General features: G+C 45.7%; 1 protein-coding gene across 2 annotated transcripts in view; it reads right to left on the reverse strand.

Annotated features, from left to right (window-relative positions):
• LOC122946248 (H-2 class I histocompatibility antigen, Q9 alpha chain-like) overlaps positions 1 to 23503 on the reverse strand; it is a 108544-nt gene that overhangs the window by 38192 nt on the left and 46849 nt on the right. For both annotated transcript variants that reach the window (XM_044305729.1, XM_044305728.1), the window contains exon 3: positions 4885 to 5160. In XM_044305729.1, coding sequence (XP_044161664.1) covers positions 4885 to 5160 — 276 coding nt within the window. The remainder of the gene's footprint in view (positions 1 to 4884; positions 5161 to 23503) is intronic.

Below are 23503 nucleotides of genomic sequence, written 5' to 3' on the forward strand. Positions count from 1 at the left end.
TGCAGAGCTGTGTGTGTACAATAAGTGTGCTGCAGAGCTGTGTCTGTACAATAAGTGTGCTGCAGAGCTGTATCTGTACAATAAGTGTGCTGCAGAGCTGTGTCTGTACAATAAGTGTGCTGCAGAGCTGTATGCATAATAAGTGTGCTGCAGAGCTGTATGCATAATAAGTGTGCTGCAGAGCTGTGTATGTATAATAAGTGTGTTGCAGAGCTGTGTCTGTACAATAAGTGTGCTGCAGAGCTGTGTCTGTACAATAAGTGTGCTGCAGGGCTGTACAATAAGTGTGCTGCAGAGCAGTGTCTGTACAATAAGTGTGCTGCAGAGCTGTGTCTGTACAATAAGTGTGCTGCAGAGCTGTGTGTGTATAAGTGTGCTGCAGAGCGGTGTGTGTATAAGTGTGCTGCAGAGCGGTGTGTGTATAAGTGTGCTGCAGAGCTGTATGTATAATAAGTGTGCTGCAGAGCTGTGTATGTATAATAAGTGTGCTGCAGAGCAGTGTCTGTACAATAAGTGTGCTGCAGAGCAGTGTCTGTACAATAAGTGTGCTGCAGAGCAGTGTCTGTACAATAAGTGTGCTGCAGAGCTGTGTCTGCACAATAAGTGTGCTGCAGAGCTGTGTCTGTACAATAAGTGTGCTGCAGAGCTGTGTGTATAATAAGTGTGCTGCAGAGCTGTGTGTATAATAAGTGTGCTGCAGAGCTGTGTGTATAATAAGTGTGCTGCAGAGCTGTGTGTATAATAAGTGTGCTGCAGAGCTGTGTCTGTATAATAAGTGTGCTGCAGAGCTGTATGTATAATAAGTGTGCTGCAGAGCTGTATGCATAATAAGTGTGCTGCAGAGCTGTATGCATAAGTGTGCTGCAGAGCTGTATGCATAATAAGTGTGCTGCAGAGCTGTATGCATAATAAGTGTGCTGCAGAGCTGTATGTATAATAAGTGTGCTGCAGAGCTGTATGTATAATAAGTGTGCTGCAGAGCTGTATGTATAATAAGTGTGCTGCAGAGCTGTGTGTATAATAAGTGTGCTGCAGAGCTGTATGTATAATAAGTGTGCTGCAGAGCTGTGTATGTATAAGTGTGCTGCAGAGCTGTATGCATAATAAGTGTGCTGCAGAGCAGTGTGTGTATAATAAGTGTGCTGCAGAGCTGTGTATGTACAATAAGTGTGCTGCAGAGCAGTGTCTATACAATAAGTGTGCTGCAGAGCTGTGTCTGTACAATAAGTGTGCTGCAGAGCTGTGTCTGTACAATAAGTGTGCTGCAGAGCTGTGTCTGTACAATAAGTGTGCTGCAGAGCTGTGTCTGTACAATAAGTGTGCTGCAGAGCTGTGTCTGTACAATAAGTGTGCTGCAGAGCTGTGTCTGTACAATAAGTGTGCTGCAGAGCTGTGTGTGTATAATAAGTGTGCTGCAGAGCTGTGTATGTATAAGTGTGCTGCAGAGCTGTATGCATAATAAGTGTGCTGCAGAGCAGTGTGTGTATAATAAGTGTGCTGCAGAGCTGTATGCATAATAAGTGTGCTGCAGAGCTGTATGCATAATAAGTGTGCTGCAGAGCTGTGTATGTATAATAAGTGTGCTGCAGAGCTGTGTCTGTACAATAAGTGTGCTGCAGGGCTGTACAATAAGTGTGCTGCAGAGCAGTGTCTGTACAATAAGTGTGCTGCAGAGCTGTGTCTGTACAATAAGTGTGCTGCAGAGCTGTGTGTGTATAAGTGTGCTGCAGAGCAGTGTGTGTATAAGTGTGCTGCAGAGCGGTGTGTGTATAAGTGTGCTGCAGAGCTGTATGTATAATAAGTGTGCTGCAGAGCAGTGTATGTATAATAAGTGTGCTGCAGAGCAGTGTCTGTACAATAAGTGTGCTGCAGAGCAGTGTCTGTACAATAAGTGTGCTGCAGAGCAGTGTCTGTACAATAAGTGTGCTGCAGAGCTGTGTCTGTACAATAAGTGTGCTGCAGAGCTGTGTCTGTACAATAAGTGTGCTGCAGAGCTGTGTCTGTACAATAAGTGTGCTGCAGAGCTGTGTCTGTACAATAAGTGTGCTGCAGAGCTGTGTGTGTATAATAAGTGTGCTGCAGAGCTGTGTATGTATAAGTGTGCTGCAGAGCTGTATGCATAATAAGTGTGCTGCAGAGCAGTGTGTGTATAATAAGTGTGCTGCAGAGCTGTATGCATAATAAGTGTGCTGCAGAGCTGTATGCATAATAAGTGTGCTGCAGAGCTGTGTATGTATAATAAGTGTGCTGCAGAGCTGTGTCTGTACAATAAGTGTGCTGCAGGGCTGTACAATAAGTGTGCTGCAGAGCAGTGTCTGTACAATAAGTGTGCTGCAGAGCTGTGTCTGTACAGTAAGTGTGCTGCAGAGCTGTGTGTGTATAAGTGTGCTGCAGAGCAGTGTGTGTATAAGTGTGCTGCAGAGCGGTGTGTGTATAAGTGTGCTGCAGAGCGGTGTGTGTATAAGTGTGCTGCAGAGCTGTATGTATAATAAGTGTGCTGCAGAGCAGTGTATGTATAATAAGTGTGCTGCAGAGCAGTGTCTGTACAATAAGTGTGCTGCAGAGCAGTGTCTGTACAATAAGTGTGCTGCAGAGCAGTGTCTGTACAATAAGTGTGCTGCAGAGCTGTGTCTGTACAATAAGTGTGCTGCAGAGCTGTGTCTGTACAATAAGTGTGCTGCAGAGCTGTGTCTGTACAATAAGTGTGCTGCAGAGCTGTGTCTGTACAATAAGTGTGCTGCAGAGCTGTGTCTGTACAATAAGTGTGCTGCAGAGCTGTGTCTGTACAATAAGTGTGCTGCAGAGCTGTGTCTGTACAATAAGTGTGCTGCAGAGCTGTGTGTATAATAAGTGTGCTGCAGAGCTGTGTGTATAATAAGTGTGCTGCAGAGCTGTGTGTATAATAAGTGTGCTGCAGAGCTGTGTGTATAATAAGTGTGCTGCAGAGCTGTGTGTATAATAAGTGTGCTGCAGAGCTGTGTGTATAATAAGTGTGCTGCAGAGCTGTATGTATAATAAGTGTGCTGCAGAGCTGTATGTATAATAAGTGTGCTGCAGAGCTGTATGTATAATAAGTGTGCTGCAGAGCTGTGTGTATAATAAGTGTGCTGCAGAGCTGTGTGTATAATAAGTGTGCTGCAGAGCTGTGTGTATAATAAGTGTGCTGCAGAGCTGTATGTATAATAAGTGTGCTGCAGAGCTGTGTCTGTATAATAAGTGTGCTGCAGAGCTGTATGTATAATAAGTGTGCTGCAGAGCTGTATGCATAATAAGTGTGCTGCAGAGCTGTGTGTGTACAATAAGTGTGCTGCAGAGCTGTGTCTGTACAATAAGTGTGCTGCAGAGCTGTATCTGTACAATAAGTGTGCTGCAGAGCTGTGTCTGTACAATAAGTGTGCTGCAGAGCTGTATGCATAATAAGTGTGCTGCAGAGCTGTATGCATAATAAGTGTGCTGCAGAGCTGTGTATGTATAATAAGTGTGTTGCAGAGCTGTGTCTGTACAATAAGTGTGCTGCAGAGCTGTGTCTGTACAATAAGTGTGCTGCAGGGCTGTACAATAAGTGTGCTGCAGAGCAGTGTCTGTACAATAAGTGTGCTGCAGAGCTGTGTCTGTACAATAAGTGTGCTGCAGAGCTGTGTGTGTATAAGTGTGCTGCAGAGCGGTGTGTGTATAAGTGTGCTGCAGAGCGGTGTGTGTATAAGTGTGCTGCAGAGCTGTATGTATAATAAGTGTGCTGCAGAGCTGTGTATGTATAATAAGTGTGCTGCAGAGCAGTGTCTGTACAATAAGTGTGCTGCAGAGCAGTGTCTGTACAATAAGTGTGCTGCAGAGCAGTGTCTGTACAATAAGTGTGCTGCAGAGCTGTGTCTGCACAATAAGTGTGCTGCAGAGCTGTGTCTGTACAATAAGTGTGCTGCAGAGCTGTGTGTATAATAAGTGTGCTGCAGAGCTGTGTGTATAATAAGTGTGCTGCAGAGCTGTGTGTATAATAAGTGTGCTGCAGAGCTGTGTGTATAATAAGTGTGCTGCAGAGCTGTGTCTGTATAATAAGTGTGCTGCAGAGCAGTGTCTGTATAATAAGTGTGCTGCAGAGCTGTATGTATAATAAGTGTGCTGCAGAGCTGTATGCATAATAAGTGTGCTGCAGAGCTGTATGCATAAGTGTGCTGCAGAGCTGTATGCATAATAAGTGTGCTGCAGAGCTGTATGCATAATAAGTGTGCTGCAGAGCTGTATGTATAATAAGTGTGCTGCAGAGCTGTATGTATAATAAGTGTGCTGCAGAGCTGTATGTATAATAAGTGTGCTGCAGAGCTGTGTGTATAATAAGTGTGCTGCAGAGCTGTATGTATAATAAGTGTGCTGCAGAGCTGTGTATGTATAAGTGTGCTGCAGAGCTGTATGCATAATAAGTGTGCTGCAGAGCAGTGTGTGTATAATAAGTGTGCTGCAGAGCTGTGTATGTACAATAAGTGTGCTGCAGAGCAGTGTCTATACAATAAGTGTGCTGCAGAGCTGTGTCTGTACAATAAGTGTGCTGCAGAGCTGTGTCTGTACAATAAGTGTGCTGCAGAGCTGTGTCTGTACAATAAGTGTGCTGCAGAGCTGTGTCTGTACAATAAGTGTGCTGCAGAGCTGTGTGTGTACAATAAGTGTGCTGCAGAGCTGTGTGTGTATAATAAGTGTGCTGCAGAGCTGTGTGTGTATAATAAGTGTGCTGCAGAGCTGTATGTATAATAAGTGTGCTGCAGAGCTGTATGTATAATAAGTGTGTCCGGTGTCCGCCGTGTGCAGGCGCCGGGGTCCGCTGTGTAGACGCCTGTGATGTCACAGCTCCGCACACACACACAGGACATGTGACAGGTGGTGATGAGCACTTACCTCTCCTCTCCAGATCTTCTCTCCCGTTCTCCACATGTTTCTTCAGCCAGTCTATACAGATATTCTCCAGATAATTCTTGTTTCTCTGCCCCACTTGTTCCTCCTGACTGTTCCATCTCTGTGCGGTGATCTGAGCCTGGGACATGGTGGGGATAAATGTCCACGTCTGTGTGTCCAGGGACATGAACTCTCCTCCATCATATCCGTACTGCATGTATCCTGTGACGCCGTCATCTCTCCGCTCACAGCCGTACATCCACTGGACAATATGGAAACCTGCAGACAGCAGAGGAACATGTCACACAGAGCACATGTATGTATCATGTATGTGCAGTGTATGTGTGTGACGTGTGTAATATATGAGGGAAATCCAGGCTACTGCCGGGGCCCGAGCCTCCAGGGGCCCATGAATCCCCCTCATGTCTCCTGACTACACAGGGTCACGTGGTGTGGAGCAGGTAATGATCAGTCATCTCATCCTAATGATGGGGTAGTGACTAGAATGGAGTTGCTCCTGGCAGGTATGATGTCATAGGAAGAGGCGGAGTCTTGTCATCCATGGGGCGGGGCCTCAGGATTTGCAGGAGACTCTACAGAGCAGATTGTTGGAGAAAGGAGCGGATTCTGCAGGAGAACAACCAGTGGTAGTTACTTGGGGCCTTTTTGCAGGGAATGAAGGGAGGAGGAAGGATCTCTGTACTGGAGACTGGGTCTGAGGGGGGGCTGGTATTATTTACATGGGACTGTATGCTGGGGGGATGAAGACATGGGAGTGATGTATTTTACTTGGGGCTGTAGACAGGGGTGTGATGTATCTTGTATGGGACTGTATATTGAAGGGGAGTGATGTTATTTAACATTTATTCAAAAATAAATATAAAACTAATACATGAAGACACAGTGTGTGCACCAACACACGGGCCACCAACACAACAACTGATTGCCAGATGTCCTCTATATCAACCAACAGTCACCAACCAACCAGAGACGTGAGGGTTTCCAAGTACAAAAAGGAACAATCTTACCGGTAGGTCGGAAACGTCTGGAGCCAAACTTGAAGCGTATTGGGTTTTAGGCAAAGCCCTAGGTACAAGTGGGGGCATATGGAGGCCTCCGCTATCACAGTGCAATAAGATGCCACACGCTCTCTTACTTTGGGCAATACCTTGAGCCCTGTGGGCAGTGGAAATTGGAGCCATATGCCCCCACTTATCACCACTGATCACTGTTTCTTAAAGGCCGCGGTCTTTCAGTGACGTCATAGGGGCCGGCGCGCTCTGACTGCTTGTAACACAGCGGTATGCCGCACAGTTAGGGGACTTTCACACTAGCGTTGTTGGATTCCACTGCCACCGCCTGCCGGATCCGGAAATCCGTATGCAAACAGATTTCATTTCTTTATGGATCCGTCTATCTAACAAATGCATTGAAATACAGGATCCGTCTCTCCGGGGTCATCCAGAAAAAGGGATCCGGTATTTATTTTTTTTAAATTTTTAAAGGTCTGCACACGCCGGAAGACCGGATCCATCAATGCGGTAATTTTAATGTCGGATCCGGCACAAATACATTTTAGTGGAAATTAATGCTGGATTCGGCATTCCGGCAAGTGTTCCGGAATTTTGGCCGGAGAAAAAACTGCAGCATGCTCCGTCCAAATACCGTAAAGGGACGGAACGGAAGACATCCTGATGCAACCTGAACTGATTGCTCTCCATTCAGAATGCATTAGGACAAACTGATGAGCCCCTAGGAGGGAACTCAATACCGGAAAACTATAACGCTAGTGTGAAAGTAGCCTAACATGGACTAGAGTTCAGTGCTGGGAGCCCGCACCTCCGCTATACCTGCTCGGCTTTCCCCAGCAGCCGTAGAACAGCGGGGGCGGGGCCAGAGCGGAGCCAATCAGGGAGAGGCCGGGAGGAGCCATGGCAACTGCACAGAAGAGCAGGTAAAGGCTGAGGCAGGGGCTGCTGGGAGGGAAATGTGGGGCAGGAGGGGGCGGAGCCTGGGAGCGGACAGTACTCCGACCATGTAGGCTGTGCTGTACAACATCTGTATACACTGACCCTGCACCCTGTATACACAGTGCTGTACATCTGTATACACTGACCCTGCACCCTGTATACACAGTGCTGTACTGTACATCTGTATACTCTGACCCTGCACCCTGTATACACAGTGCTGTACCCCATATACCTATATATACTGAGACTGCACCCTGTATACACAGTCATGTACCCCATGTAACTGAATACACTGAAGCTTTACCCCATATACCTTAATACACTGACCCTGCACGCAGTATACACAGTGCTGTACGCCATATACCTGTGTATACTGTCCCTGCATTCTGTATACATTGTGCTGTACCCCATATACCTATATATAGACTTTGCACTCTGTATACATTGTGCTGTACCCCATATAACTGTGTATACTGACCTTGCACCCTGCATACACTGTGTTGTACCCCATATACCTCTATATATATATAAAGATGAAATAACGAGGCAGCACTTCCAGCTTTTAGTGTACGGGTGTAGACCCCAAACTTTAATCCAAGCGACGTTTCGGCCTGCTCAATGAGGCCTTTATCAAGCTATCAGCTTGATCATTGAGCAGGCCGAAACGTCGCTTGGATTAAAGTTTGGGGTCTACACCCGTACACTAAAAGCTGGAAGTGCTGCCTCGTTATTTCATCTTTATATATCGTGGAGGAAGAGCCTACCTGTCACAACCAGACAGCTGAGAAGCTCTGACAGAGGCCTTTCAGAACCTCCTCCTTGAGTTTCTGTGTTGTGGTATTCAGCTCCTCCTCTCGTTAGCCTCTCTCAGCTGTCATGTCTTGGACTAATTGCTTCCCTTTAAATAATTCCCCAGAAGGCTTTTCTGGGCGGCTTATACTTCTTCCTGGAGTGTGTGTGCTGGCTGACTCTGTCCTCCTGTTTGCTTCAAAGCTAAGTGTGGTACCTTTATCTGTTATTTTCTGTTTGCTGGATCCCAGGTGACCCTGACTCCCTCCGTATCTTGTGTAGGGAGCCGGTGGTCGTGTCCCCTCACTATTGTAGGGTGCCCAGGGCTTTATAGTCAAGGTTCGTGGATATGCAAACCTCCACCATTCGGATCTTTGCATAGGCTGAGCAGCCAGGGAAAGTGCCAGGTCTTCTGCAGGGGTCTCCCTTGGTTCCTTAGTTTTGGGATCCAGCGAGTCGTTTATACATGTTGCTTTGCCTTGTTTCCTGTACACCGTCCGTGACATTATAAGCCGCCAAAACCGTCTCAAGCATGGATCCGGTTTCACTTTTGGCTGAACGCTTCCAGGGTCTTTCATTGGAGGTAGCTGACCTCCGTAAGACTTTTTCTCAGCTTCAAGTGACCGGTTCAGCTGGCGTTCATGGAGCTTGTTCTGAGCCTAAGATCTCGCTCCCGGATACGTTCTCCGGGGGTAGTGAGAATTTTGTGCGTTTTAGAGAGGCTTGCAAACTCCATTTTCGCCTTCTTCCCCACTCTTCTGGTGATGAGGAACGGAGGGTGGGGATCATTATATCGCTGCTCAGAGGTAACGCTCAGTCCTGGGCCTTTTCGCTGCCGGAGGGGGCACGGCCTCTCCGTTCAGTGGATGAATTCTTTTTAGCCCTGGGTCAGATATATGATGATCCGGATCATATTGCTCTGGCTGAGTCTAGACTACGTCTATTATGCCAGGGTAAACAATCCGCAGAAATATACTGCTCAGAATTTCGGAGATGGGCAGTTGATACTGGTTGGAATGATGCTGCGCTCCGAAGTCAATTTTGCCATGGTCTTTCAGAGGGATTGAAAGATGCATTTGCCTTTCATGAGAGGCCTATTTCTTTGGACTCTGCTATGTCTCAGGCCGTTCGTATTGACAGGCGTCTTAGAGAGAGAGGAGAGATGTCCCCTTCCTGTCATACTCAGTCCCAGGACAGTGCAGCGGTCCCGTTCTGTGCGCAGGGGTCTCAGTCGCCGTCAGCCCCTTCTGAGCAGGAGCCCATGCAGCTGGGGTTGATTGCTTCTGACAATAGAAGATTCAGCCCGCATGGGAGGGTTTGTTTTTGTTGTGGAGGTATAAATCATTTGGCAAATATTTGTCCCTCTAGGAGATTCAGGCAGTTTTCTGGGAGTAATAAAGAAACAAACAGGAAAAAATCTTTTAAAAATGTTCCGTCTGTTACTATTGGCAGGGTTGAGGCGGAAATTGAAGGTTTTCCATTTGCTTGTAGTTCCCGTTTTGTCCTGCCGGCTAGGGTGGCGCTAGAGAGCAAGAACATTTTTTGTGAGATTTTTGTGGATAGTGGAGCAGCGGTTAATCTCATTGATAATCAATTTGCGATAACTCATGGTTTCCAGGTGCGCACTTTGGGAAAGGATATTCCTGTTTTTGCTATCGATTCCGCTCCACTTTCTCAAAAATCATTAAAGGGCATAGTTCACAATATCCGTTTAATTGTGAGTGATGCTCATGTTGAGGATGTGTCATGTTTCGTCCTTAGTGGTTTACCCACCCCTCTGGTGTTGGGGCTGCCCTGGCTCACTAAGCATAACCCCACTATTGATTGGCAAGCGAGGCAAATAAATGGTTGGAGTGACTTTTGCAGAGAGAATTGCCTCACGACATCTGTTTCTGAGGTTGCTACTAAGACTGTACCATCTTTTCTCTCTGAATTTTCGGATGTCTTCTCTGAGAGTGGAGTTCAGGATTTGCCCCCGCACAGGGAGTACGATTGCCCTATTAATCTCATCCCAGACGCCAAGCTGCCTAAATCTCGTTTATACAATCTTTCCCAACCTGAGAGGATCGCTATGCGTGCTTATATCTCTGAGAGTCTGAGAAAGGGACACATACGACCCTCGAAGTCACCTGTTGCCGCTGGTTTTTTCTTTGTTAAGAAAAAAGATGGTTCTTTAAGACCTTGTCTGGATTTCAGGGAGCTGAACAATATCACAATTCGTGACCCTTATCCGCTTCCTCTGATCCCGGACCTATTTAACCAGGTTGTTGGGGCTAAAGTCTTTTCCAAATTAGATCTAAGAGGGGCATACAACCTGGTCAGGGTCAGAGAAGGGGACGAATGGAAGACGGCCTTCAATACCCCTGAGGGCCATTTTGAAAATTTGGTTATGCCTTTTGGTTTGATGAATGCCCCAGCCGTTTTTCAGCATTTCGTGAACAGCATTTTTTATCATTTGATGGGAAAATTAGTATTGGTGTATTTGGATGACATTTTGATTTTTTCTCCCGATTTCAAAACTCATAAGGAGCATTTACGTCAGGTCTTGCTCATCCTGCGGGAGAATAAATTATATGCGAAACTGGAAAAATGTGTGTTTGCGGTTCCAGAAATTCAATTTCTGGGGTTTCTTCTCTCCGCTTCTGGTTTTCGCATGGACCCCGAGAAGGTCCGCGCTGTGCTTGAGTGGGAGCTTCCTGAGAATCAAAAGGCGCTGATGCGTTTTTTGGGCTTTGCCAATTATTACAGGAAGTTCATTTTGAATTATTCTTCTATTGTTAAACCACTCACTGATATGACCAGAAAGGGGGTAGATTTTTCTTCTTGGTCAGTAGAGGCGCGTAAGGCTTTTTCTGATATCAAGGAGAGTTTTGCTTCCGCTCCCATCTTGGTGCAACCTGATGTTTCGTTACCCTTCATAGTTGAGGTTGATGCTTCTGAGGTGGGTGTGGGGGCGGTCTTGTCTCAGGGTTCCTCTCCTGCCAATTGGCGACCGTGTGCCTTTTTCTCAAGAAAACTCTCCTCCGCAGAGAGAAATTACGATGTGGGAGATAGGGAATTGTTGGCCATCAAGTTGGCTTTTGAGGAATGGCGCCATTGGCTAGAGGGAGCCAGACACCCTATTACCGTATTTACTGACCATAAAAATCTGGCCTACTTGGAGTCAGCCAAGCGTCTGAACCCGAGACAGGCCAGATGGTCGTTGTTCTTTTCTAGGTTTAATTTTGTTGTCACGTTCCGCCCTGGAGTTAAGAATGTGAAGGCAGATGCCCTGTCACGTTGTTTTCCGGGAGGCGGGAATTTTGAAGACCCGGGTCCCATTTTGGCTGAAGGTGTGGTGGTCTCTGCTCTTTTTCCTGAGGCAGAGGTGCAGGCAGCCCAGTCAGAGGCTCCTGATCTTTGTCCTCCTGGGAGGTTGTTTGTGCCTCTCGCTTTAAGACACAAGATTTTTAAAGAACACCACGATACGGTCCTTGCTGGGCACCCGGGGGTAAGAGCCACACTGGATCTCATCGCTCGGAGATTCTGGTGGCCTGCGCTTCGTAAGTCGGTTGAGGGTCTTGTGGCAGCCTGCGAGACTTGCGCTCGTGCCAAAGTCCCTCATTCACGGCCATCAGGTCCTCTCCTTCCCTTACCCATTCCTTCCCGTCCTTGGACACATTTGTCCATGGACTTCATAACTGACCTGCCTCGTTCCTCGGGGAAGACTGTGATTCTGGTGGTGGTGGACCGTTTTAGCAAAATGGTGAATTTCATCCCTTTTCCTGGTTTGCCCAATGCTAAGACGCTGGCGCAGGCATTTGTTGATCACATTGTCAAATTGCACGGTATTCCTTCAGACATAGTCTCCGATAGGGGCACGCAGTTTGTTTCCAGATTCTGGAGGGCTTTCTGTTCTCGCTTGGGGGTTCGGTTGTCATTCTCTTCTGCTTTCCACCCGCAGTCGAATGGCCAGACAGAGCGCGTCAATCAGAATCTGGAGACATATCTGCGTTGTTTTGTGGCGGAGAATCAAGAGGATTGGTGTTCTTTTTTGTCCCTTGCTGAGTTTGCTTTAAATAACCGTCGTCAGGAGTCCTCTGATAAGTCACCATTTTTTGGTGCATATGGGTTTCATCCACAGTTTGGGACTTTCTCGGGAGAGGGGTCTTCTGGTTTACCTGATGAGGACAGATTCTCCTCGTCTTTGTCATCTATTTGGCAAAAGATTCAAGTTAATCTAAAGAGCATGAGTGAGAGATATAAGCGTGTGGCAGATAAGAGACGTGTGCTTGGTCCGGACCTGAATGTTGGTGATCTGGTGTGGTTGTCTACCAAGAATATCAAATTGAAGGTTCCCTCCTGGAAGTTGGGTCCTAGGTTTATTGGGCCTTACAAAATCCTGTCTGTCATCAATCCTGTTGCATACCGTCTTGATCTCCCTCAGACTTGGAAGATCTATAATGTTTTTCATAAGTCCTTATTGAAACCTTATGTTCAACCCATTGTACCCTCGCCTTTGCCTCCTCCTCCGATTATGGTTGATGGGAATCTTGAATTTCAGGTCTCTAGGATTGTGGATTCTCGTCTTGTCCGCGGTTCTCTTCAGTACCTTGTTCACTGGGAGGGGTATGGTCCTGAGGAGAGGATGTGGGTCCCAGTGACGGACATTAAAGCCTCTCGTCTCATCAGGGCTTTCCATTGGTCCCATCCTGAGAAGGTGGGTTCTGAGTGTCCGGAGTCCACTCGTAGAGGGAGGGGTACTGTCACAACCAGACAGCTGAGAAGCTCTGACAGAGGCCTTTCAGAACCTCCTCCTTGAGTTTCTGTGTTGTGGTATTCAGCTCCTCCTCTCGTTAGTCTCTCTCGGCTGTCATGTGTTGGACTAATTGCTTCCCTTTAAATAATTCCCCAGAAGGCTTTTCTGGGCGGCTTATACTTCTTCCTGGAGTGTGTGTGCTGGCTGACTCTGTCCTCCTGTTTGCTTCAAAGCTAAGTGTGGTACCTTTATCTGTTATTTTCTGTTTGCTGGATCCCAGGTGACCCTGACTCCCTCCGTATCTTGTGTAGGGAGCCGGTGGTCGTGTCCCCTCATTATTGTAGGGTGCTCAGGGCTTTATAGTCAAGGTTCGTGGATATGCATACCTCCACCATTCGGATCTTTGCATAGGCTGAGCAGCCAGGGAAAGTGCCAGGTCTTCTGCAGGGGTCTCCCTTGGTTCCTTAGTTTTGGGATCCAGCGAGTCGTTTATACATGTTGCTTTGCCTTGTTTCCTGTACACCGTCCGTGACACTACCTCTGTGGGGATTTGCACCCAGTCCACCAACTCTGACTGTGCTGCTGCATTATCTGTGTTTTTACCTCTATATATATATATATATATATATATATATATATATACTGACCTTGCACCCTGTATACACTGTGCTGTAGATGCTGGTGAGTGAAAGCCCTGTTCACCGCTCGCTCCCTGGCCCGGGGCTCATTACATGGTGTGGACCACAAGGAGGCATTACTATAATGTATGGGGGCAACACGGAGACATTATACTGGACAAGCCCCATACAGTACAATGTCTCCATGTAGCCTTTATAGGACAGCAAGCCTGGGCGGCCCGAGGACGAGACAGGACAGTGGAAGTGGGCGGAGTCTGTCACCAAATGTCCAGCATGTCTTGAGTGTTTTTCCATCTAAATTGGGTATTTATCATATATATCGTTATCGCAATAAATTTCTTAATATCGATATCGTGGGATTATTTTTTATATCGCCCAACCCTAATGGGGGAGTGATTTATTTTACATGGGACTGTATGCTGAGGGGCTAAAGGAAGGGCAGTGATGTATTTTACATGGGACTGTATGTTGGAGGGGCCAAAGGCAGGGGGAGTGATGTATTTTACATGGGACTGTATGTTGAAGGGATAGTGGTGTTTTTGTAGTGGTGAAGGTAGGGTTGGGCGATAAACAGTCATCTATGATATACCGCGGTATTAATAAACAGCAATATCACTATTGCTTAATTACCACAGTATATTAGTGACGTCAGGCCCGCTTCTACCATGAGGAGGCCTGAAGCCCATGAGGCAGTAGAACGGTGCAGATGGTCGTGATAACATCATCACAAACTGCTGCGCCAGGTCACGGGCGGCGCAACAACGCGGTCACATGCCTATGTCATCACACTGCCTGTGACCTGGAGCAGGAGGTTGGGGTGATGTCATTGCGACCTCCTGAACCAGGAAGCACCTGCGTCTCAGACCGATACAGGTGAGTATAATCTTTGTGTATTTTAATATATCTATGTATGACACTACAGGGGGAGGACAGCATTATATATGGGGGCATTATACTAGAGGGGAGAGCATTATATATGGGGGCATTATACTAGAGGGGGAGAGCATTATATATGGGAGCATTATACTAGAGGGGAGAGCATTATATATGGGGGCATTATACTAGAGGGGGAGAGCATTATATATGGGAGCATTATACTAGAGGGGGAGAGCATTATATATGGGGGCATTATACTAGAAGGGAGAGCATTATATATGGGGGCATTATACTAGAGGGGGAGGGCATTATATATAGGGGGCATTATACTAGAGGGGGAGAGCATTATATATGGGAGCATTATACTAGAGGGGGAGAGCATTATATATGGGGGCATTATACTAGAGGGAAGAGCATTATATATGGAGCATTATACTAGAGGGGGAGAGCATTTATATATAGGAGCATTATACTAGAGGGGGAGAGCATTATATATGGGGGCATTATACTAGAAGGGAGAGCATTATATATGGGGGCATTATACTAGAGGGGGAGAGCATTATATATGGGGCATTATACTAGAAGGGAGAGCATTATATATGGAGCATTATACTAGAGGGGGAGGGCATTATATATGGGGGCATTATACTAGAGGGGGAGAGCATTATATATGGGGGCATTATACTAGAGGGGGAGAGCATTATATATGGGGGCATTATACTAGAGGGGGAGAGCATTATATATAGGAGCATTATACTAGAGGGGGAGAGCATTATATATGGGAGCATTATACTAGAGGGGGAGAGCATTATATATGGGGGCATTATACTAGAGGGGGAGAGCATTATATATGGGGGCATTATACTAGAGGGGGAGAGCATTATATATGGAGCATTATACTAGAGGGGGAGAGCATTATATATGGAGCATTATACTAGAGGGGGAGAGCATTATATATGGGGGCATTATACTAGAGGGGGAGAGCATTATATATGGGGGCATTATACTAGAGGGGGAGGACAGCATTATATATGGGGGCATTATACTAGAGGGGGAGGACAGCATTATATATGGTGGCATTATACTAGAGGGGGAGAGCATTATATATAGGAGCATTATACTAGAGGGGGAGAGCATTATATATAGGAGCATTATACTAGAGGGGGAGAGCATTATATATGGGGGCATTATACTAGAGGGGGAGGGCATTATATATAGGGGGCATTATACTAGAGGGGGAGAGCATTATATATGGGGGCATTATACTAGAGGGGGAGAGCATTATATATGGGGGCATTATACTAGAGGGGGAGAGCATTATATATGGGGGCATTATACTAGAGGGGAGAGCATTATATATGGGGGCATTATACTAGAGGGGGAGAGCATTATATATGGGGGCATTATACTAGAGGGGGAGAGCATTATATATAGGAGCATTATACTAGAGGGGGAGAGGTGTCACAGCCTTTGGTTTTCGCTGTGCCACTTTTTCCACACTTGTGGTTGCCCATGGCAACGTGTTGCTTTGAGAGCATGCGGTGGCAGTGTCTCGGCCTTCTGGGTGATTGCCACACATGCTGTTGCCGGTGGTAACGTGTGGTTTGGTATGCTTGTGTGTGCACTTCCCCTTTAAGTGGCTTCCTTCCTCTGTCTGGTGTTGGAAGGGTTAACTCCCTTCCTAGTGTGGTGTGAACACTGGGTTTATGTGTGTGGCTGCTTGGGCTATTTAGCCTCTGCTGGATGCCTGAAGCTCAGTGTTCCTCCAGCCTTGGTGTATGCTGGTGGTTCACTGTCCCTGGCTTTTACCATCTGTCCAGTGAGGGCCACCCTTGTGGTCATTGATGTTATTATGGTGTCTCTTTCCCTTCTTATCTTTTGGTTTGCGTGGGTTCTGTTCAGGGTGTTGAATGTCTGGTGTGGTGTTACACGGCTGGTGATGTTTGGGGTCCAGCATGTTTGATAGACATTCCCCTGTCTCACGTTTATTGCAGCTATGGTTATCCTGGGTTCCTGGGTGGTTGTAGTTTGTGCTGTGTCCTTAAGGGTTAACCCTTTCAGGACCAAGCCATTTTTCACCTTAAGGACCAGGCTATTTTTTGCAAATCTGACCAGTGTCAGTTTATGTGTGAATAACTTTAAAACGCTTTTACTTAGGCCCCATGCACACGGCCGTGTTTCACCGCCGTGTGCGGGCCGTGGAACCGCGGCCTGGATCCCTCCTGAGAGCAGGAGCACACGGCGTCACTGGTTGCTATGACGCCGTGCGCTCCCTGCTGCCGGCACAGTACAGTAATACACTGGTATAGATCATACCAGTGTATTACTGTATTGCGGCGGCAGCAGGGAGCGCACGGCGTCATAGCAACCAGTGACGCCGTGCGCTCCTGCTCTCAGGAGGGATACAGGCCGCGGTTCCACGGCCCGCACACGGCTGTGAAACACGGCCGTGTGCATGGGGCCTTATCCAGGCCGTTCTGAGATAGTTTTTTCGTCACATATTGTACTTCATGAGACTGGTAAAAAAAAAAAAAAAAAAAATTTGCACAAAAAAAATACCTAATTTACCCAAAATTTGGAAAAATTAGCAAATTTCAAAGTTTCTGTTTCTCTACTAACGTAATATATAGTAATACCCCCAAACATTGTGATGACTTTACATTCCCCATATGTCTACTTCATGTTTGTATCATTTTGGGAATTACATTTTATATTTTTTGGTGACGTTACAAGGCTTAGAAGTAGTGATGAGCGAACTTCTGTTTTAAGTTCGGCGTCTAAAGTTAGGCTTCCGGTTAGCGGAGAATCCCGATATGGTTCCCGATATGGATTCCGACTTCCGTTGTGGTCCGTGGTAGCGGAATCAATAATGGCCGATTATTGATTCCGCTACCACGGACCACAACGGAAGTCGGAATCCATATCGGGATTCTCCGCTAACCGGAAGCCGAACTTTAGACGCCGAACTTAAAACAGAAGTTCGCTCATCACTACTTAGAAGTTTAGAAGCATTTTACGGAAAATTTCCAAAACCTATTTTTTAAGGACCGGTTCAGGTCTGAAGTCACTTTGTGAGGCTTACATAATTGAAACCACCCAAAAATGACCCAATTTTGGAAACTACACCCCTCAAGGTATTCAAAACTGATTTTACAAACTTTGTTAACCCTTTAGGTGTTCCACAAGAGGTATTGGCAAATGGAGATGAAATTTCAGAATTTTAATTTTTTTGCAAATTTTCAATTTTAATCCATTTTTTCCAGTTACAAAGCAAGGGTTAACAGCCAAACAAAATTCATTATTTATGGCCCTGATTCTGTAGTTTACAGAAACACCCCATATGTGGTCAAAAACTGATGTACGGGCACACGGCAGGGCGCAGAAAGAAAAGGTGCGCCATATGGTTTCTCGAAGGCAGATTTTGCTGGACTGGTTTTTAGACACCATGTCCCATTTGAAGCCCCCTGATGCACCCCTAGAGTAGAAACTCCATAAAAGTGACCCCATCTAAGAAACTACACCCCTCAAGGTATTCAAAACTGATTTTACAAACGTCGTTAACCCTTTAGGTGTTCCACAAGAGTTATTGGCAAATAGAGATGAAATCTCAGAATTTCAAATTTTTGGCAAATTTTCCATTTTACTTATTTTTTTTTCCAGTTACAAAGCAAAGGTTAACAGCCAAACAAAACTCATTATTTATGGCCCTGATTCTGTAGTTTACAGAAACACCCCATATGTGGTCGCAAACTGCTGTACGGGCACACGGCAGGGCGCAGAAGGAAAGGAATGCCATACGGTTTTTGGAAGGCAGATTTAGCTAGACAGTTTTTTGGACACCATGTCCTATTTGAAGCCCCCCTGATGCACCCCTAGGTTAGAAACTCCAAAAGAGTGACCGCATTTTGGAAACTACGGGATAAGGTGGCAGTTTTGTTGGTACTATTTTAGGGTACATATGATTTTTGGTTGCTCTATATTACACTTTTTGTGAGGCAAAGTAACTAAAAATAGAAATTCTGAAATTTCATCTCCATTTGCCACTAACTCTTGTGGAACACTTAAAGGGTTAACAAAGTTTGTAAAATCAGTTTTGAATACCTTGAGGGGTGTAGTTTCCAAAATGGGGTCACTTTTTGGAGTTTCTACTCTAGGGGTGCATCAGGGGGGCTTCAAATGGGACATGGTGTCGAAAATACCAGTTCAGCAAAAACTGCCTGTCACGGCCATGCCCATGACCGTGACTCCTTGACCGCATGCGGTTGCCTGCGGTTTTGTATGGGTGTTCAACCATGGGTGAGGGCCGCTGGTGTGTGGCCTCACTTGTGGTTGCCGCGGGCAACTAGCGTTGTATTTAGCAGCAGAACAACCTGAGCGTCACTAGGCAGCTTGCTGCCCTGGCATGCGGTCTCTCCTGACGTCTTTTATGTGAGGTGTGTGTGTTGTGTGCACTGTATTTTTGTATTGTGTGCACTTCCCCTTTATGTGTGTTTTCCCTTCTGTGGTGCTGGAAGGGTTAACTCCCTTCCCAGTGTGTGTGATGTCACTGGGTGTGGTTGACCGGTGGGTGTGGCCACTTGGGCCTATATAGCCCCTCTCTTAAGCATGGCTCAGTAGGTTGCTTCAGCCTTGCTAGCTGGAGCAGCATCCTGTATTTTTCTATCTGCCTGTGAGAGCCACCACTGAGGTCTAGGTCTATGTTTAAGTTTGCCTGTGTGTTTATGTTGTATGTTATATTCTGTTGGGACTTTCCTTTGTATTTGGTGCAGCATACGGTTCTGGATTCCAGTCTTCTTAGGGATCCAGTCAGCAAGGCTGTGGCAGGTTGGTGAACTTGTTGTTCGCCTGCCATTTCCATATTGTTGTTTCTGTTCCCCTTTTCCCAACAGCTTGGCCGTTGAGACTCCTGCTCCTCCGTTCCCAGGAGGAGTAGGTCGTCTTACCCAGCTCCTAGCGCAGGTATCTGCGGAGGGTAAGACAAGGCTCCGAGGTTCCTGCGCATGGGTCCTCCTACCTTTTAAGGTCGGCCCATGCAGGTTAGGAGTTAGGGTCAGGGTAGGGACGCTGTAGGAGGTGACCTGCTCCCTATCCTGTTCGCATGGCCGAGTAGCCTGTACAACACCTGGCATCTCACGGCTGAGGGTTTCCCCCATTCTCAGTCGTGACACTGCCTTCCAAAAACCATATGGCGCACCTTTCCTTCTGTGCCCTGCCGTGTGGCCATACAGCAGTTTACGACCAAATATGGGGCATTTATATAAACTACAGAATCAGGCCAATAAATATTGAGTTTTATTTTGCTGTTAACCCTTGCTTTGTTACGGGAAAAAATGGATTAAAATGGAAAATTTGCCCAAAAATAGCTGTTTTGGCACTGTTTTTATTTTTTATTATTTACAACGTTCATCTGACAGGTTAGATCATGTGCTATTTTTATAGAGCAGGTTCTTACGGACGTGGCAATACCTAATATGTCTACCTTTTTTTAAATTTGTCTAGGTTTTACACAATATCATTTTTGAAACAAAAAAAATCATGTTTTAGTGTCTCCATAGTCTGAGAGCCATAGTTTTTTCAGTTTTTAGGCGATTGTCTCATGTGAGGGGTCATTTTTTGCAGGATGAGGTGACGGTTTGATTGGCACTATTTTGGCGTACATGCGACTTTTTTGATCACTTTTTATTTTTATGGTGTTCACCGTGCGGGGAAAGTAACATGATTGTTTTATAGATCAGATCGTTACGGACGCGGCGATACCTAATATGTGTAGTGTATTTTATTTTTTTAATTTTTATTCAGTGATAAATGTGTGTTTTTTTTTTTATCTTTACTTTTTTCACTTTTTTTTTTACATTTTTTTTTTTGACCCAGACCCACTTGGTTCTTGAAGATCCAGTGGGTCGGATGTCTGTATAATACAGTACACTATATAGGGTATTGTACTGTATTTTACTTACACTTTGTCTGAACAGATCTATGCCTTTAGCACAGATCTGTCCAGCACCATGCCTGAGAAGGCATCCTGTTGCCATGGGAACCTTCCCCGTCTGCCACAACTTCGCAGACGGGGAAGGGTAAGGTTGAGGCTGTCTGGGGGCTCTCTCCCTCTCCCATCGGGGGGCTGCAAAAAGGTACAGCAGCTCCCGATGAGAGAGGGAGGGAGCTCCCTGACTGTTAACCTTTTCCATACAGCGGTCCGTACGGACCGCGGTATGGAAAGGGTTAAACGCCTGACATCGCAGCACAGATGTCAGCTGTTTATACCAGGGTGTCAGCAATGTGCTGACACCCTGGTATACCCACTAACCACAAACGATTATTCATGGGGAGGCGGGCGGGGGATCGCGCTGAAAAATCTTTATTTTGGTAATTTTAAAGTCTCTGATCCCCGCGGTCAGGGACCGCAGGGATCAGAAACTACAGAAAGTGCTGCGAACCGCAGGTCTGAATTGACCTGCGGTTTTCAGCGATCGCCAATACGGGAAGGGGGTCACAGGACCCCCCCTCGGCATTGACCCTGGGTGCCTGGCTGTGTGTAACAGCCGGCACTCAGCGCTGTCACCATGTCTGCAGACATGGTGACAGTTTAACCACTTCAACCCCGCTAGCTGAAACCCCCTTAATGACCAGGCCACTTTTTACACTTCTGCACTACACTACTTTCACCGTTTATCGCTCGGTCATGCAACTTACCACCCAAATGAATTTTACCTCCTTTTCTTCTCACTAAAAGAGCTTTCATTTGGTAGTATTTCATTGCTGCTGACATTTTTACTTTTTTTGTTATTAATCGAAATTTAACTTTTTTTGCAAAAAAGACATTTTTCACTTTCAGCTGTAAAATTTTGCAAAAAAAAACGACATCCATATATAAATTTTTCACTAAATTTATTGTTCTACATGTCTTTGATAAAAAAATAATGTTTGGGCAAAAAAAAATGGTTTGGGTAAAAGTTATAGCGTTTGCAAACTATGGTACAAAAATGTGAATTTCCGCTTTTTGAAGCAGCTCTGACTTTCTGAGCACCTGTCATGTTTCCTGAGGTTCTACAATGCCCAGACAGTAGAAAAACCCCACAAATGACCCCATTTCGGAAAGTAGACACCCTAAGGTATTCGCTGATGGGCATAGTGAGTTCATAGAACTTTTTATTTTTTGTCACAAGTTAGCGGAAAATGATGATGATTATTTATTTTCATTTTTTTCTTACAAAGTCTCATATTCCACTAACTTGCGACAAAAAAATAAAAAAATTCTATGAACTCGCCATGCCCCTCACAGAATACCTTGGGGTGTCTTCTTTCCAAAATGGGGTCACTTGTGGCGTAGTTATACTGCCGAGGCAATTTAGGGGCCCATATGTGTGAGAAGTACCTTGCAATCAAAATCTGTAAAAAATGACCGGTGAAATCCGAAAGGTGCACTTTGGAATGTGGGTCCCTTTGCCTACCTAGGCTGCAAAAAAGTGTCACACATCTAGCATCGCCGTACTCAGGAGAAGTTGGGGAATGTGTTTTGGGGTGTCATTTTACATATACCCATGCTGGGTGAGAGAAATATCTTGGCAAAAGGCAACTTTTCCAATTTTTTTATACAAAGTTGGCATTTGACCAAGATATTTATCTCACCCAGCATGGGTATATGTAAAATGACACCCCAAAACACATTCCCCAACTTCTCCTGAGTACGGCGATACCAGATGTGTGACACTTTTTTGCAGCCTAGGTGGGCAAAGGGGCACATATTCCAAAGAGCACCTTTCGGATTTCGCAGGCCATTTTTTACACATTTTGATTGCAAACTACTTCTCACACATTTGGGCCCCTAAATTGCCAGGGCAGTATAACTACGCCACAAGTGACCCCATTTTGGAAAGAAGAAACCCCAAGGCATTCCGTGAGGGGCATGGCGAGTTCCTAGAATTTTTTTATTTTTTGTCACAAGTTAGTGGAATATGAGACTTTGTAAGAAAAAATAAAATAAAAAAAAAAACATCATTTTCCGCTAACTTGTGACAGAAAATAAAAAATTCTAGGAACTCGCTGTGCCCCTCACGGAATACCTTGGGATGTCTTCTTTCCAAAATGGGGTCACTTGTGGGGTAGTTATACTGCCCTGGCATTCTAGGGGCCCTAATGTGTGGTAAGTAGTTTGAAATCAAAATGTGTAAAAAAAAAAAAAAAAATGACCTGTGAAATCCTAAAAGTGCTCTTTGGAATGTGTGCCCCTTTGCCCACCTAGGCGGCAAAAAAGTGTCACACATCTGGTATCGCCGTACTCAGGAGAAGTTGGGGAATGTGTTTTGGGGTGTCATTTTACATATACCCATGCTGGGTGAGAGAAATATCTTGGCAAAAGACAACTTTTCCCTTTTTTTTTTTTTTTTATACAAAGTTGGCATTTGACCAAGATATTTATCTCACCCAGCATGGGTATATGTAAAATGACACCCCAAAACACATTCCCCAGCTTCTCCTGAGTACGGCGATACCAGATGTGTGACATTTTTTTGCAGCCTAGATGCGCAAAGCGGCCCAAATTCCTTTTAGGAGGGCATTTTTAGACATTTGGATCCCAGACTTCTTCTCGCGCTTTTTGGGCCCCTAAAAAGCCAGGGCAGTATAAATACCCCACATGTGACCCCATTTTGGAAAGAAGACACCCCAAGGTATTCAATGAGGGGCATGGCGAGTTCATAGAATTATTTTTTTTTTTTTGGCACAAGTTAGCGGAAATTTTTTATTTTTTTTGTATTTTCGCACAAAGTCTTTCCGCTAACTTGGGACAAAAATTTCAATCTTTCATGGACTCAATATGCCCCTCACGGAATACCTTGGGGTGTCTTCTTTCCGAAATGGGGTCACGTGTGGGGTATTTATACTGCCCTGGCATTTTAGGGGCCCTAAAGCGTGAGAAGAAGTCTGGAATATAAATGTCTAAAAAAATTTACGCATTTGGATTCCGTGAGGGGTATGGCGAGTTCATGTGAGATTTTATTTTTTGACACAAGTTAGTGGAATATGAGACTTAGTAAGAAAAAAAAAAAAAAAACAATTTCCGCTAACTTGGGCCAAAAAAAATGTCTGAATGGAGCCTTACAGGGGGTGATCAATGACAGGGGGGTGATCAGGGAGTCTATATGGGGTGATCACCACCCTGTCATTGATCACCCCCCTGTAAGGCTCCATTCAGATGTCCGTATGATTTTTACAGATCCACGGATACATGGATCGGATCCGCAAAATGCATACGGACGTCTGAATGGAGCCTTACAGGGGGGTGATCAGGGAATCTATATGGGTGATCACCCGCCTGTCATTGATCACCCGCCTGTAAGGCTCCATTCAGACATCCGTATGTGTTTTGCGGATCCGATCCATGTATCCATTGATCCGTAAAAATCATACGGACGTCTGAACGGAGCCTGACAGGGGGGTGATCAGGGAGTCTATATGGGGTGATCAGGGGTGATCATGGGTTCATAAGGGGTTAATAAGTGACGGGGGGGGGGGGGGAGTGTAGTGTAGTGTTTTGTGGTACTTTACACAGCTATCTGTGTCCTCTGGTGGTCGATCCAAACAAAAGGGACCACCAGAGGACCAGGAATATT

Source organism: Bufo gargarizans, chromosome 9, assembly GCF_014858855.1.
Source record: "Bufo gargarizans isolate SCDJY-AF-19 chromosome 9, ASM1485885v1, whole genome shotgun sequence".
Lineage (NCBI taxonomy): Eukaryota > Metazoa > Chordata > Amphibia > Anura > Bufonidae > Bufo > Bufo gargarizans.